This window comes from Rhinolophus ferrumequinum, chromosome 5 (genome assembly GCF_004115265.2).
Source record: "Rhinolophus ferrumequinum isolate MPI-CBG mRhiFer1 chromosome 5, mRhiFer1_v1.p, whole genome shotgun sequence".
NCBI lineage: Eukaryota > Metazoa > Chordata > Mammalia > Chiroptera > Rhinolophidae > Rhinolophus > Rhinolophus ferrumequinum.
Genome location: NC_046288.1, coordinates 55,392,652 through 55,407,770, shown reverse-complemented (window position 1 = coordinate 55,407,770; position 15,119 = coordinate 55,392,652). Strand labels below are relative to the sequence as shown.

General features: G+C 35.9%; 1 protein-coding gene across 2 annotated transcripts in view; it reads left to right on the top strand.

Annotated features, from left to right (window-relative positions):
• The window catches only part of PPA2 (inorganic pyrophosphatase 2), an 87,613-nt gene extending 76,692 nt beyond the window's left edge, over positions 1-10,921 (top strand). For both annotated transcript variants that reach the window (XM_033106249.1, XM_033106248.1), the window contains 2 exons: positions 9,613-9,649; positions 10,724-10,921. In XM_033106249.1, coding sequence (XP_032962140.1) covers positions 9,613-9,649; positions 10,724-10,752 — 66 coding nt within the window. In that variant the 3' untranslated portion in view covers positions 10,753-10,921. The remainder of the gene's footprint in view (positions 1-9,612; positions 9,650-10,723) is intronic.
• Positions 10,922-15,119: the final 4,198 nt, after the last annotated feature.

Below are 15,119 nucleotides of genomic sequence, written 5' to 3'. Positions count from 1 at the left end.
ACTTGTGCAATGCAGCAAAAATAGTTTCTGAAAGAAATTAAATGTAGATAGCAGTAGTGAAGAAAGAAAATTTAGGGGCTAAACATTCAACTCAACAATTACTCCGTTCTTTTTCCTACCTTTTTACGTTATAAGGAAGAAAATTATAAAGAGCAGAGCAAATATTTGATGAAATAGAAAACAGATAATGACAAGAATCGATTAAAACAAAAGCTGGATTTTTTTTTCCCCACACAAATGAGAGGCCATTTTATTAATTAAAGATGTTGTTGAGAGGCTCAGCCAAAAGCTGGATTTTTTAAGACTAATAACATAGACAAACCTATTAAAGGAAGAACAATGAAATAGAGAAGGCACAAATAAAATATCAACAATTAAAATGAAAACATAATTATATACATAGGACATTTAAATAATCAGAAGGTAATACTAGATGTTTTTGGAAGTACCTTTCTAAACACAGATTAACAATTTTGTTTAAAATATAAATTACCAATATTAAGTCAAGAATAAATAGAAAACCCTAATAGACTTATAACAGTTTAAAATAATACTTAATTATTATTTTTTCCCATATTAATTAATGAAGTCAGTCTGTTTTTAATCAGAGTCGCTATCCGGTTTTCATTGAACTTGACAGAATGATCCTAAAATTTACACAGAATAGTAAAGGGTCAGGCATAACCTAGAATAAATTGATAAATTTAAAGTTTTAAAAAAAGAAATCTGTAAACAACTAAAGATACCATAAGTTAAAAGATAAGCCATTGATTGGGAGAAGATATTTACATATAAAAGGATTAACAACTTTTTCAATTCTACACGAAAAAGATAACCCAGTAGGGAAACAATGGGCAAATAATATGGACAGCTCACCAGAGGGTACACTTAAATGGCCAGTAAACTCTATCTCACCATTAATCAGTGAGATCAACCTAAGACATGATACAGTTTCATATTATCAGTTGGCAAATGTTTAGAAGTCTCATATACCAAGTGTTTTTAAGCAGGTGGGGAAAGGAGACCTCTCATACTTATTGATATACTTGATGGGAGTTTAAATTGGTACAACTACTTCGAAGGGCAGTTAATTTCTAGGAAAGTTGACGATGCTTACAACTCACATCTCAGAAATAACTCTCTATATACAGTCTGTAGAGGTTCTAATACGTGTGTTTGTATGATCAGACATGGGAAAACTGGAAACTGAATAAATGTCTTATCGATTAAAAAACTGAGTAGGTAAACTAGTATATTTATACAGTGGAATACTGTGCCACATGTAAAATATGTGAATTAGAACTGCATGACTCTACATGGGTAAAACCTGAAAGTGCAATGTTGGGTGAAAACATGATTGTAGTAGGATGTAATGTGCACCTTTTTTGTAAATTTTAAACCACCCAATGCAGTGGTACCATATATTTTTAATGAATACAAAGAGATATGGTATTCACATTTCAGAAACAAATAAGAACAATAAACACCAGTGTCAGCAGCATAGTGGATAAGAGACATTACTTTTGAGAAGGGAGGGAAAAAAGATTTTAATTTTGATGAGTAGATAGAAAAAGAGACTTTGGTTGTAAAGTTTATGAAATAACATTAACTTTGAAAAATCTAGAGAGTAGGTATGTGTTATAATAGTCTATATTTTCTGCAAGTTTGAAGTATTTCATAATTTTAAAAATTTGTGTGCTCAGAAAATCAGTAGAAAAAAATGAATGAAACCAAAAGCTAGTTCTTTGAGAAGACCAATAAAATTGATAAATCTTTAGCCAGAATGATCAGGAAAGAAGAAAGAAAAGACAAATATTCAGTGTCAGGAGTGAGTTAAGTGACATCACTGCTGATTCTACAGATACTAGAACAATAGGGGAATATTGTGAAAAACTTTATACCAATAAATTTGACAACTTGAATGAACAGATTTCTTGGAATACATAGACTACCAAAGCTCACTAAAGGAGAAATAGTCATACACAAATTAAACTTGTACTTCAAAACCTTTCCATAAGCACAACTCTAGGCCTAGTTGGCTCCCACTACATTTATTCAGCATTTTATTGAAGATTCTAGCCAGTACAATAAGGCATTTAAGAGAAGGGAAAGTTGTAAAAGAAGATAACATGCATGCCTATGTAGAATATCCAACAAAATTTACCAAAAAGCTACTAGAATAAGTGATTTTTAGCAAGTTTGCAGGATACAAGATCAATATACAACAAATATTTTTATATACTAACAGCAAACAATTGGAAACTAAAAATAAATATTTATAATGGCATCAAAAATACGAAACACTTAGGGATAAACCTGGGGGGGGGGGAAATGTGAAGAACCTGTACCCTGTAAGCAATAAAACTAAATAAATGGGAAGATACATCATGTTCATGGGATGGAAGACTCAATATTGTTAGGTCAGTTCTCTTCAAGGTGATCTGTGGATTCAATGCAATGTTAATCAAATTCTAATGCACTGTTTTGTAGATGGAAATTAACAAACTCATGTAAATACTAAGGTCCCACAATAGACTAAACAATTCCATAAAGAACAAAGTTGGAATAGTAACTATTTCTGATTTTAACACATTTTATAAAACTAAAAGAATTGAGAGAGTAGTAATGGTATAAAACTAAACAGAGATGAATGAAACGAAATCTAGAAATAGACCTACATATACATATGTATATGTATATCATATATATATATGGACAATTGATTTTTGAAATGATAATTTTTTTCAACAAATAGTGTTTGAATAATCGATTATTCCATACAGGGAGGAAAAGCACTTCATTCCACACCTTGCACTATATATGATAATTGTCTAAAGCTTATCCTACACCACAGTTTAAAACAAACCTATAAGCCTGTTTTGAACTTGGGTTAGTTAGGCAGGATTTCTTAGATATGACAAAGCCCAATCTGTTTTTAGAAATGATAAATTAGAGTTCCTCAAAATTAAAAATTTCTGTTCTATAAAAGTCACTTTTAATAGAAAGAAGCCACATACTGCAAGAAAATATTTCAAAATCATATACTTGATAAGGTGAGTTGTATCAGAATATATAAAGAACTCTCACAATTGAATAATAAGAAAACAAAACATCCCCCCACCCCACCAAAAAAAAAAAAAAGTGCAATATATTGAAAGGTCACTTTGCCAAAGAAGGTACACTGAAGACACATGAAATGATGCTCAGCTTTACCAGTCATTAGGGAAATGCAAATTGAAAACCACAATGACATGCCTATATGCACTTTTTAGAATAGCGAAAAATTTAAAAGATTGGCCATAGCAATTGTTAGCAAGAACTTAGAGGAGCTGGTAGTCTCATACCCTGCTGGTTGGAATGCAAAATTGTACAACCACTTTGGAAAACAATTTGCATTTTCTTGAAAAGTTAAACATATCCCTATCACCATGATCTACCCGTTCCGTTCTTAGATACTTCCCCGGAGAAATGGATGTATGTGTCCATACAAAGACTTGTACACAAATGTTTATAGCAGCTTTATTTATAAAAGACAAAAATAGGGAACAACCTAGATGTCCATCAACAGATGAATGGATGAACAAATAGTGGTATATTTATATGAGGGAATACTACTCTGCAATTAAAATAAATAAATTATTGGTACATGCTATAACATGGCTGAATTAAAAAAAACGTTGAGTGAGAAAAGGCAGATATATTGTAGCATATCACGTACTATATATAATTTTAGGAAATGCAAACGCTAATGTATATTGACACAAGGCGGATTGTTGGTTGGATGGTTTGGGAGAGGGCCAGGAAGGGATTTACAATCGCTTTTAAGGGACTTAAGAAACTTGGGGACGGCGGTAATATGTTTATTATCTTGAGCATGATAATAGTTTCACAGGGTATATATATCAAAATTTATGTGCACTTTATTTCATGTCAGTGTTAGTCTAATAAAGCTTTTTTTACTTTTTTAAACAAAAAGGGTTTCTTCTGGTGTCAAACTGTCTAGGTCCAAATTCCAGGTCTTATAACGTGAGGCAAATTATTTACTTATTTTTGCTTTGGTTTCCTTATTTTTAAAATGGAGCTAATAATAATATTATCTTCCTTATGAGGCTGTTGTGGAGAATTAAATGAGATAATCCAGGTAAAATGTGGGCAGCATGAAAGTATTCAATAAATGTTGGGTTTTATTGTCATTGTTATTACTGGTGTTGAGTTGAGTTGACCACAGAAAGAAATCCGTTCTGCTCCAGCCTCTTCTTGAGCTATCACTCCTTCCTGAGATTGCCCATTCCATTGTTGGATAGTGGGAAAGTCAACCTAATTTAAATTATTCTGTGAGAATTAGCCCTGTTTTCAGAAACTTAAACAGGAAGAAGGGGAGCGGGAAAGAGAGTTAAGTTAGTTTCCACAGCCTCATATCGTATTCTAATATTTAACCATTTTTCCCATCTGGGAGTTTTTTCCTCAAAATTTCTCCCACATGCTTCTGTTTAAGCACTTTACTTGTATTCTGCCCTGTGAGGAACTGGAGAACCTCTAAGCATCATGTGAAGTGGGGAAAGTTTGAATTAGGTAATTTGTAAGGTTCTCTAATATTTGGTAACTAGTCATTTTACTAAAAACAAAACAAAACAAAAACTTAAAGTCTGTGAGGTTCCATACACAAACTCAGTGCATGTAGGACTGAGGAAGAAAACCACAGTCATTGCCAAAGAAGTTCCCAGACTTGCCTCAGACCCTACACAGCCTGACAGCCTCTGGGATTTAAAGATCTTAGAATCTGGGCTCAGGCCAAGGCGAGTAAGTCACCACACTCCCGCTCAGTTGCAGGGACCCGGTCCCATGACACCACGAACCTTTAGCTCACAGTAGTGATAGAAAACATTCTAAAAGGTTAAAGACATCTAAAACTGAGAACATAGAATGCCTCGCGAAAAAGTCTCCACAGCATTCGTCTGACTTGCTTTTGCCTTTGTAGGGTCAGATTTCCATTAAAAAACAGTCTCCAGCAAACCGGGAGCACACAAAGTCAAAGATGGCAGTGACGATGGCACATAATGCACAGTGAGCAATGCCTGGAAGGAGAAGAGTGAGGAGGAAATTTCAACTTTAGTTAAAAATGTATTCGGACTGTATTTGTCAGGTCTTACTTCTTCAGTAATAAGATGCGTAGTATAGTCTGAATTTTAGGTGGCCGTTTTCTATGTGATATCAGAACTTCTTAGCTGAATTATAAAGAGCAGTGCATTCAGGAGCTCAGGGCCACAGAGTGAACCTTAGTGGCAGGTGACATCAGTATATAAGGTGGCCATCTATTTCATCCCTAAACTTGACCTTTAATCTCATAAATGCACATTGGTGTTTACATAGACTTAGAGATGAATCCAGATGAAGGACTTTAAGTGAATCCATCAACTTGAGCCTCTCATGTGAGTCTGAGACATTGTTACCATTTAATAGCACTTAAAAAAATTTCACCCCAAAGCCATATTTCATTTTTCCTGAGGCCCACAACAAAGATGAATCAATAAGACAGCTAGCTTAGAAGTGTACACTTAAGAGTTCTGTGCTCTAGTAGGAAAATACCAGCAACGAATGCTAAAAAATAGTTTCAAGTCCAAAACATGATGACCAGAAGAATAGTGTTACAGCTCATTATAGTTGTTGCATACATAGGACTTTTAACAGCATGCGCCTCAAATGGTTTCCTGTAGGCGTATGCTTGCTCTCTGCTTAGAGCTGTTGGTGACATGACAATAACAATTTCCTTGCACATCCCAGAAAGAGATGACAGTCCATGGCTTCTGGTTGTTGAAATCAAGCCAACTCAGAACTAAGTTCTGAAGTCAGTCTGGCTGGGACACGCTCTTATCACCCTTTTATCCAAAGGTGGCTTGGATCCTTCGACTGCCTGGCAGGAGACTCCCGTGTGGGCACACCAGTCAAAGCTACCTCTCCATCAGAGCAGGCTGTTTCCCTATAGAGCAGAGCTGTTCTGTGGATGTAATTGTCTAATGATATTTATCACACTACGATATTTATGCCACACAGATTTGTTTCATTTGTGATTCTGAGTATGAACATCTTTATGGCAATTCATTATAAAAATGTTTAATGTCTTCTGATAAATTAGGATCTGATTCTAGTGAACTTAATCTCCCTCCTCCTTTCCCTTTTTGCATCTTAAATGCTGTCACTCTGCATCGCCACTCAAAGGTGGATAAAGGAAATGAAAATCAAAATTATTTTGTTACCTACTAGCCCATTATATAAATTCTTGAGGAAGTAGATTAAACATATCAACTTAAAATGCTTTTATGTTTTGTTTATGGATAAGAAAATGGCTTGTAGGAAGCTGGTGGGGTTATTTGAAGGAGAGATACTAAGTAAAGAGCAGTTGTATTAATGGTTCATATTAATTTAAAATAACAGTTTATGCATGGATAGGGACAGAAGCCAGAGTAAGCTTTCTTTGGTTGATAGACAAAGAGTATTTTGAGAGCACTATATTTTTTCTTTAAAAATTAAAAATATGAATACTCGTGAGAAGTATTTTGAGAGTGTGGAAGAGGACATAGCATTTTTAGAATGAGGATATGAAATAATACTCACTGCTTCATGGAGAATTGATCTTAGATGAGTAGAGGGTGCCCACAGTCTTCCCCTACCAAGAAATAGGAGAAGTTCCTGAAAATCCTTTCTTAGTTTCTTACGAGGAACATGTAACAGTGGTGACTCCTGAGGTGCTACTCTTTGCATTTCTTTGCTCTTCCAGTTTCTATAAGCAAGTGTGATGTTTATTATTAGGTTTAATAGTCAGGAAGCCATTGACAGTAGGTGAAGAGTTAAATAGCTGGTGTGTGTTACGAACTTGAGTTGTTTTCAAATTTAAATGTTGGTTTGTCTTTTGGCATATGTTAATATGTGACAATGTAAAAAAAATAGTAAATTACACTTAAGTAGTTTATTATCTCCAAGTGTTAGATTTACCCATGATGGTTGTTTTCTTTTATATAAGGCTTTATACATTCTGAATATATTTTACCAACCAAGAAATACATTTTAAGAATGAAAGAAAAAACATTCTGGAAATTAATTTTAAAATAAAATGTAATGATAAATGTTTTAGCAAGAGTAATTTGTTCATTTCTATAGTACTTTTTAATGAGAAGCGGCTCAGTTATTCTATTTTATATACCATACATTTTCTTCTTTTGAAATGTTTGACAGCTCTAGCAAGAAGCAGCTGCTGATTTTAAACAGGAAATCTAAACAGCTAACTTTCCAACAAACTTTGTAATGTGTGTCCTGCACAATTTAAAGAGCATAACAATTTCACAGAATAGGCAAGTTACTCTCTTTTATAGTCTATTTAGAAAACCAGAGTCATCAAATCTCAACGAGTATAATTTTTATGCTGCAGTATTACTTTTACACCCACATTTATTTAAGTTCTACCATCCTCACAGTTAAATTAAGCATTTTATCTGTAGTCGGGAGCCGAATCGAATTTTTCTTGTTTCCAAAGTACTTGGAAAAGCTCAAGGATGTTTTACATAAAATTTGTACAGATGTCTTATTTATTTACATTGTTAGATCATTCTTTTCTACGACAGAAAAGAACACAAAGCATATTTGGTTAGCCTTTTTTTTTTCCAAAGAGTAGAAGAGGAAATAACTTTAAACCATTTATGTTTTGGGGGAATGTGTTAGTCAAGTCTCTCCAGAGAAAAAAAATCAGTAGTGTGAGAGTGTGTGTGTGTGTGTGTGTGTGTGTGTGTGTGTGTGTGTGTGTGATGAGAAAGAAAGAGATGATGGAGGCTTGAGGAGTCCAAATCTGCAGAGTGGGCCAGCAGGCAAGAGGCCTGGGACAACCGATGGTGCAGATGAAGTCCAAAAGCATTTTGCTGGAGAATTCCCTCTTATTTGGGGAGGCTGGTCTTTTTAGTCTCTTCAGACCTTCAACTGATTGGATGAGGCCCACCCACATTATGGAGGGCAATCTGCTTTACCCAGAGTTCACCATTTCAAATGTTAATCTCAGCCAAAAACACCCGCCAAGGTGACACTTTAACTATTATAGGGACTATTTTAATATTGCTGAAATTTATTTATTTTTTTCCTACTGGGTTGTTCTTATTCAGTATTGCCCTTAGACCTAATCAAGAAGGGTCCTGCTTTGAGTCCTGCTTTTTAGAGAGTCCTACTTGGCCCTCATCCAGTCATGTCCCTCCCCACAGGATAAGACAAAGGGACTACGGTTGTGTCTTCAAGAGTCCAAGCCCCCCATTCGAGACTACCTTCTGGCTACTCAAGACCCTGGAATTCATTGCCCAGACAGCTGCATGTCCATTTCCGGGGCCTGCATAGGCATCTCCCCAAGTCCATGCTTATTACGATGTAGACTGTGTGTTCACCATTACTTCTGCAGGGGCCTGTAGGGGCCTGCGGCTTTGCAGATAGAGGCTGCATAGATGTGGGCTGGAGTTTCCACCTTTGTGCAGGTGAGGCCTCCCCATACAGAGTGGCACCTGGGGGAGGAGGAGGCGGGCAGGATAAGGGCCATGTGCCAATCTGCCTTCTTCAGGCAGTCTCTGAGGTATCCAGAATGCTAAACGAGAGCTTCCAAGTCATTACAAATATATACTTACAAGATAGGATGGAACATACTCTATATTCTAGTTATCACTTTGTTAGCTTGATTTATAAGTTTTAAATATTCAGATGTGTGGTATATGGTCTTCCATTTCTACTTTCGCCCCAGACCTCAAATGTTAGAGGCAGATCTTCCCTATTGAGGGTGAGCAAATTCAGAGAATTAGAAGTTGATTATGAAATTTGAAATCTGAAAAGTGTATTATAAAATCAGGGTAGTGGTTATCCCCTGGGGAGATGAGGTTACAATTAGGGAAGAGCCTGTCATGTTCTGTTTCTCAACTTGAGTAGTGCTTACGTAGATGTTTATTCCAAGTATTCTTTGGCTTTGTGCATTCCTGTCTATAGAACGCAGTTCTTCCAATAAAATGTTTTTTGTTGGTTTTTTTTTTTTAACTTTTAAAAATGTATTCTTAGTTAGAAAAAAATCTTATATCTTAAGAAAAACCTTTCCTTCAAGCTTGTTCACCACAGATTATATTACATCTACTCTAAGAATCTTGGCCCAGTCATCGAAATAAACAAAAATTAATTTAAAAGCTCTAGAAGACAGCTAAGTAAATTATATAATGTGTGTGTGTGTGTGTGTGTGTGTGTGTGTCTGTGTCTGTCTATGTGTGCGTGCACATATTTATGAATGTGTGTGTTTGACTTGTTCTTAAGACCTCAGCCAAAGAAGCAGCTGACAGAAAACCTCTCCTCATTCTCAGTGGTTCCCATGGGTTAATGAGACAAGATATTTTAAAGCATGCTTTTTTTTACTTGACTCTAAGCCTGTTGTTCATTTATCTGAAAGAATGAGTAATGAAAATAAAGGCAACAGGGAATACTTTTTTTTAGGTTAGAGAACCATTGTGTGTAAAGTTTTTTCTATAATTTTATGAAAAAAAAGTTTTTTGGATATTGTTTCCACATCTAAGTATTTATTATAACAGAGACTCTTTTTTTATCTTTCAGGTATCATCTTCACCAAATGAAGAAAGTAATGAAGAAGGTAGGGTATAATTTGGTTCTTGAGGAGCTAGATACGTAAATTTATTCATATACAGTTAGTGGAAATGAAACAAGTACAATAGATTAAGTTATATAAGGTCAGTGAAACACTTTTTTAAATAGTCATCAAATTTTTCACATCAAATACATTATTTCCTAATTTCAGAAAATAAGAAAGAGCACATTTGTTACTTTTAGGTCAGAAAATGGTTTGATTATGTAATGACCTTTTTGGTGAAGATGAGAGATTCCAGCTAGTTCTAATAAATATTTAAAAACTTGAAATATCTGATTTAGGAGATTTTCTTTATTATCTCTCATCATTTTAATAAATCATTCATTTTAACTGAAGATCTTAAAAATTAAAATTTGTAGTAGGATTAAAAATATCGTATTTATTACTACTATTTGAAGCTGTTTTGAGAAACAAGTGAAAATGTTCTGTGGTAAAAACTTCAAAATACAAGCATGTGCATGTATCATTTGTCTTTCAATATATTGCAAGACTTTTGGCCTTTTCGCTTTGATGTAAAGCATTAGAAAAATATTGAACTTGCAAATTTGGAGGAAACACGAAAACTGTTTACTTTGAGTCCAGTTCTAGGATGTTTAAAAAGGAGCAAATCCAGACATGATTTCATGGGAAAGCAAGCTCCATTCCTTATATGGGAAACTAACCAATTGTTTTTTTGTGATACTATCCCATTTTGGATATTTGACATGTAGTCAAATTTTACAGTAAAGGATTTTCCTAGACCTTTCATGCTGTAGTTATGATACTGTCTTCTCTATTATTCAATAGAGACTAAAATGACCTAGAAAGAATAGGAAATAAAGTGGGAAGTCTCTAGAATTTTTAGTGTAGTTTTGTGTAAGGCTTGATCTAAATGAGAGAACTCAAGAGTTTTAATGGAAGTAGCTTTAAATAGAGAAATGTGTCATAGTAAGCTTCTTGATTGTTTTTATCTGCCTAAATACTTCCTAAAAGTCTAAATTAAATTTCTTATTCTTCCTTCCTTCCTCTCTCCCTCTTTACCCCTTCCCTAACACCCTTCTTTCTACATTTTAAACACAGAGCAAGTGTGGCACTTTCTTGGCAAGTGATGGGAACATTTGAAGCTCTGCTATCAAGATTCCAATCTCTAAAGGACTTACAGACTCCATCTCCTGCAAATGCTAGCAACGGGAAGATTTATGAGAATTTGCTGACTTTCTGTTGAAACTTTTTTTCAAACTCTTTGAGATATGCACTATGTAAATAAACACTGGAATTCTCGCATTAGTCTCCCCCAAATATTTATTGATATGAAAAAATTTCACTTAATTTTATAACAGAAATTTAGAAGCATTGAGTTTTGTTGTTGTTTTTTAGAATTTATAATAATTTTATTTTTAAATATTTTATTTAAAATATTTTTTCATCAGTTTCAGGTGTACAAAACAGTGTAATAGTTAACATGTATACCCCTCACAAAGTGATAACCCCTCTCCCCCAAACTACTACCCCTCTGACATCATATATAGCTGTTACAATTCCACTGACTCTATTCCCTATGCTGTGCTCCACGTCCTGTGACTATATATATATATATATATATATATACACACACACATATTAAATTTAGTTGACATTCAGAAGCATTGATTTTTGATCAGTTCAAATTTCTATGCCTGTAGGAGCCCAATGATTTTATTAGTGTTTATTTCTATAGGTTAATGTAAAAATTACAAATTTAGTATGTTAATGATATTTTTAAGATTTTTGTAGATATTACTGTTTTCATTTTCATACCTTATTACACTTTTTCAATTCCATTGTTGGTGGCGGCTTCATTTAGCCAACTTCTGTCCTCTTTTTAGTCTTGTGTAAATGTGTTTACATTTATTAAGGGTCTTTCCTATAATTTATGATTTTGAAGGTCCTAAGCTCTTTCTCATTCAGTCCCCTTAGTAACAGTTCTCATCTCTGTGGTGATGACTCCCCAAATCTACATAGGATGCCCAGGTCCCTCCCCTGGGGCCTGCCTATTGGGCATCTCTTCAAATGCCCTTGACTCTTCCAGTCCAGAACTGACATTATCTTCCTTTTTTCTTGAACGATGAAATTAACATTCTCCTAATCCCCCACTCAAACCCTTGAAGTCATACTGACCCTTTCTTCTGCCTTTAATCCTGACTGTCCATGTCTTTGTCATCTTCATTCCTTCACAGCCATTCTGTGCTGATTTCCCCCTTTGTCACTCGGACTCCTGTAACAGTCTCTTCTCCGTGCCTCTCTGCACCCCTCAGATCCAGCCCCTCTGCCCCATCCTCACTGCTCCAGCTCAGTTTCATACCCTCTTGCCTTCTAACTAAATGGTTGTCCTGCTTCTGTCTTTTCTCTCTCCACACGATCTTCCACATTTCTAAACAGTTATTTTCCTAAAGCATAGGTCTCACCTTGCCATATTTTACTCAAAATGTCTTCAGTGGCTTTCCATATTCTGGAGAATAAAAATCAGACTGATTTCTTCAGGAGTCCCATTCTCCAGCCGTGCCGTGCTGCTCACTCCTCTCCATGTTCTTCTTGTACTTTCACACTCCCAGTACTTGCCAATTCTATTCATATATTTTTCTCCCCTTTTCTTTCTATTACCATCATCAATGCATTACATTTACATAATATGCTTTGTGGTTTACAAAGCACTGTTAGTATAATAGTTACCATTTCTTGAGCATTTATGTCAGTCACTCTTTCAAATGCCTTATGTACATATACCCTATATAGGGTAGATATTGCCCACTTCATATTGAGCCTCTGAGACGTTCTGTAACTTGCCCAAGGTCACATAGCTAGTAAGTTTCAGAGCCAGAGTTAGAACTCACAGTGATATGGCTATAAATCCTTTGGCTTTTCCATTGCCTTATGCATGCTGCTTCCCACGTACAGCCCCTTTTGATGTAGGCAAAACTCAGAGCATGCCTGTTTTACAGATGGAATTGGCACAGAGTGTGATTAGCCCAAGTGAAATAGCAATGTCCACTTGAAAGCTATTTGAGAATGTGTGAACCTCTTTGAGAGACATCAAAGAATGTAAGGGGAGAATTTATTGGTTTCATTTTTATTCATATATTGATTCTTTAATTGTGAAAAGAAAACTTATAGAAATAAAATAGGGAATAACCATTATTGCAATAGTTGTAAACCATAAGCTGAATTACCAAAGCATAGATAAGTGGGCTTGTGGCATGTGGCATATTAGTCTGCTGAGCATGAGGAGAGAAAAGCCATGTCTGGTGGGCCTCTTCCTGTCAGATCCAATGATGTGTCTTTCAGTCATATCCTGAATGCCAAGACTAAAGGTGTCCTGGTGCACCCCGAGAGCAAAGCATTAAATGCTTCTTCTCTATTCAGAAGACGTAATACATAGGGTTCTTACCCCTTTTTAAGTACCTGGTTGCAAAGGGTGGAATTACACAGAAAGATTAGGAGAATCTGATTATGTCAGTCCAGAACACATACTCTCATAATGATTTTAATTAGCCAACTTTGTTTTTAGACAAGCTTCTTCATTAATGCTATTTTAAAATACATGTAACAATTCCTTATTGACTGTTTACATATGTACTACGTCCTCCATGTCATCAATAGGTTGCAATTCTTATGTGAAACGATGTATAACAAAACCAATCTTACCGTAGGCTAATTGATATAAACAAGAGTTCCTATGACATCCCATCAACGTTATAACGAGACAACTTTGAACAAAACAACGTTATTTGAGGACCTGCTGCATGTGCCAGGTACCATTCCAAGTTTTTAGGATACATCACTGCAAAACACAGAAGTCCCTGCCTAGGTGGACCTTGCATTTTGTGTGGGGAGACAGATCATAAATATAGTAAGTAGTTGATACAATATGGAGAAGAGAAAGAACAGTGTCAGGGGCATCACCAATCCCCTTGTGTTCAGGGGTAGGTGTATGAATTGAAATTTTGAATTGAGTAGGTCAGGGCAGGGCTTGCTGGGAAGATGACAGCCAAGCAAAGGTTAAAAGGAAGCAGGAGTGGGCCCACTAGGGTCTGGGGAAGAGCTCTGAGGCAGAGGAAACTCCAAGAACAAAGCCCCCAAGGCAGGAGTGTGGTCCACTTGTGAGAGGAACAGTAAGGAGGCCCCCTGGCTGGAGAGAAAGGAGTGGGGGAAGAGGAACATGAGATCCCACAGAGAGCAAGGAGGTCATATAGGACTTTAATAGGACAATGTAAGGATTTGAGCAGAAGCGTGGGTCATTGCTGTGTTAAAAATAGATTGTGCTGAGGGGTATGGGGTTGCGGACAGTGTAGGGCAAGGATGGAAACAGGAAGATCCCTTACGAGGTTTCTACAGTAATCCAATAAATGTGCAGTTTTTCCTGTCATGGAGATCATTTTCTTCATATAAATTCCCAAAGGTGGAATCAAAGAATAAGAACATTTTACGGTCAAATAGATTTTCATAAGGATTATTCCAAGTTATATTGCCACTAGCAATAGATGAGATTTCTAGTTGCTTCTTTCCTATCCTTCCTAGGATAGGATATTTTATTGTCACTGTTAGTATTATTATCATTAATAATAGGTTTCAATTTTTTCTACATATTTACTAGTGATACTGCCTTTTGTGAATGTTCTGTTTATTTTCATTTTCTATTTTTCTACTGAATCTTAATGTTTTTTATTAATTTATGTGATTTTAGTTTTAGGTGCAACATTTGGATCCTGAAGACTGGAGCCAAGTTTAAAGACTGTAGTCTACATTCAAAGAAAAATCTACACATGGGCCCTGAAAATATTTATGCTTAGTTAACTGGGCGAATCAGAGGGTGAAATATACTAATTTTCCTTGTTTCAGGTAGGATTAGCTATAGGGTTATCCATATTATGTATGTTACTTCCTGTTCTCTGCAAAACACTAAAAATGAAAACAAAGATAATTTTTAAAGTGAATACTCCAAATTGAAAATGGTGACAATACTGAGACCAGTACAGTTTTAAAAGAAATCATGAAAAAGTGCCAAACAATGAGTCTTATCCAATTAAAGCCACTAAAACTGCATGGCTGATAACACACTTGTGGTCCTCGACTAGAACTTGGCAGTTGGCAAGACCAGGGGTTACCGTCCTAAAACAAGGTTTCTCCCCACTTAGGGATAGAACAGGAATGCTAGGACTCAGACCAGAATCTCATGCCTCAGGAGTATTGTTATCCACAGACAGACAAAACCAGCTGAGCCCACAGTGAAATCAGCAAGGAGACTTCACCGGTCCTTCTGATCTAAACCAACAACAACACGGCCAGGCCACAGCCCAGGGCCCTCTGAGCAGCGCGTTCCTGCGAGCATCCAGTGAGCAGTGCGGATACAAGTGAAACAGCTTGGCTGTTGACTCCATGATTCCCTGTTGCCGTTTCCACTGTATCATGTTCCTTCTTGAGCTCGTTCTTATCCTCAAAG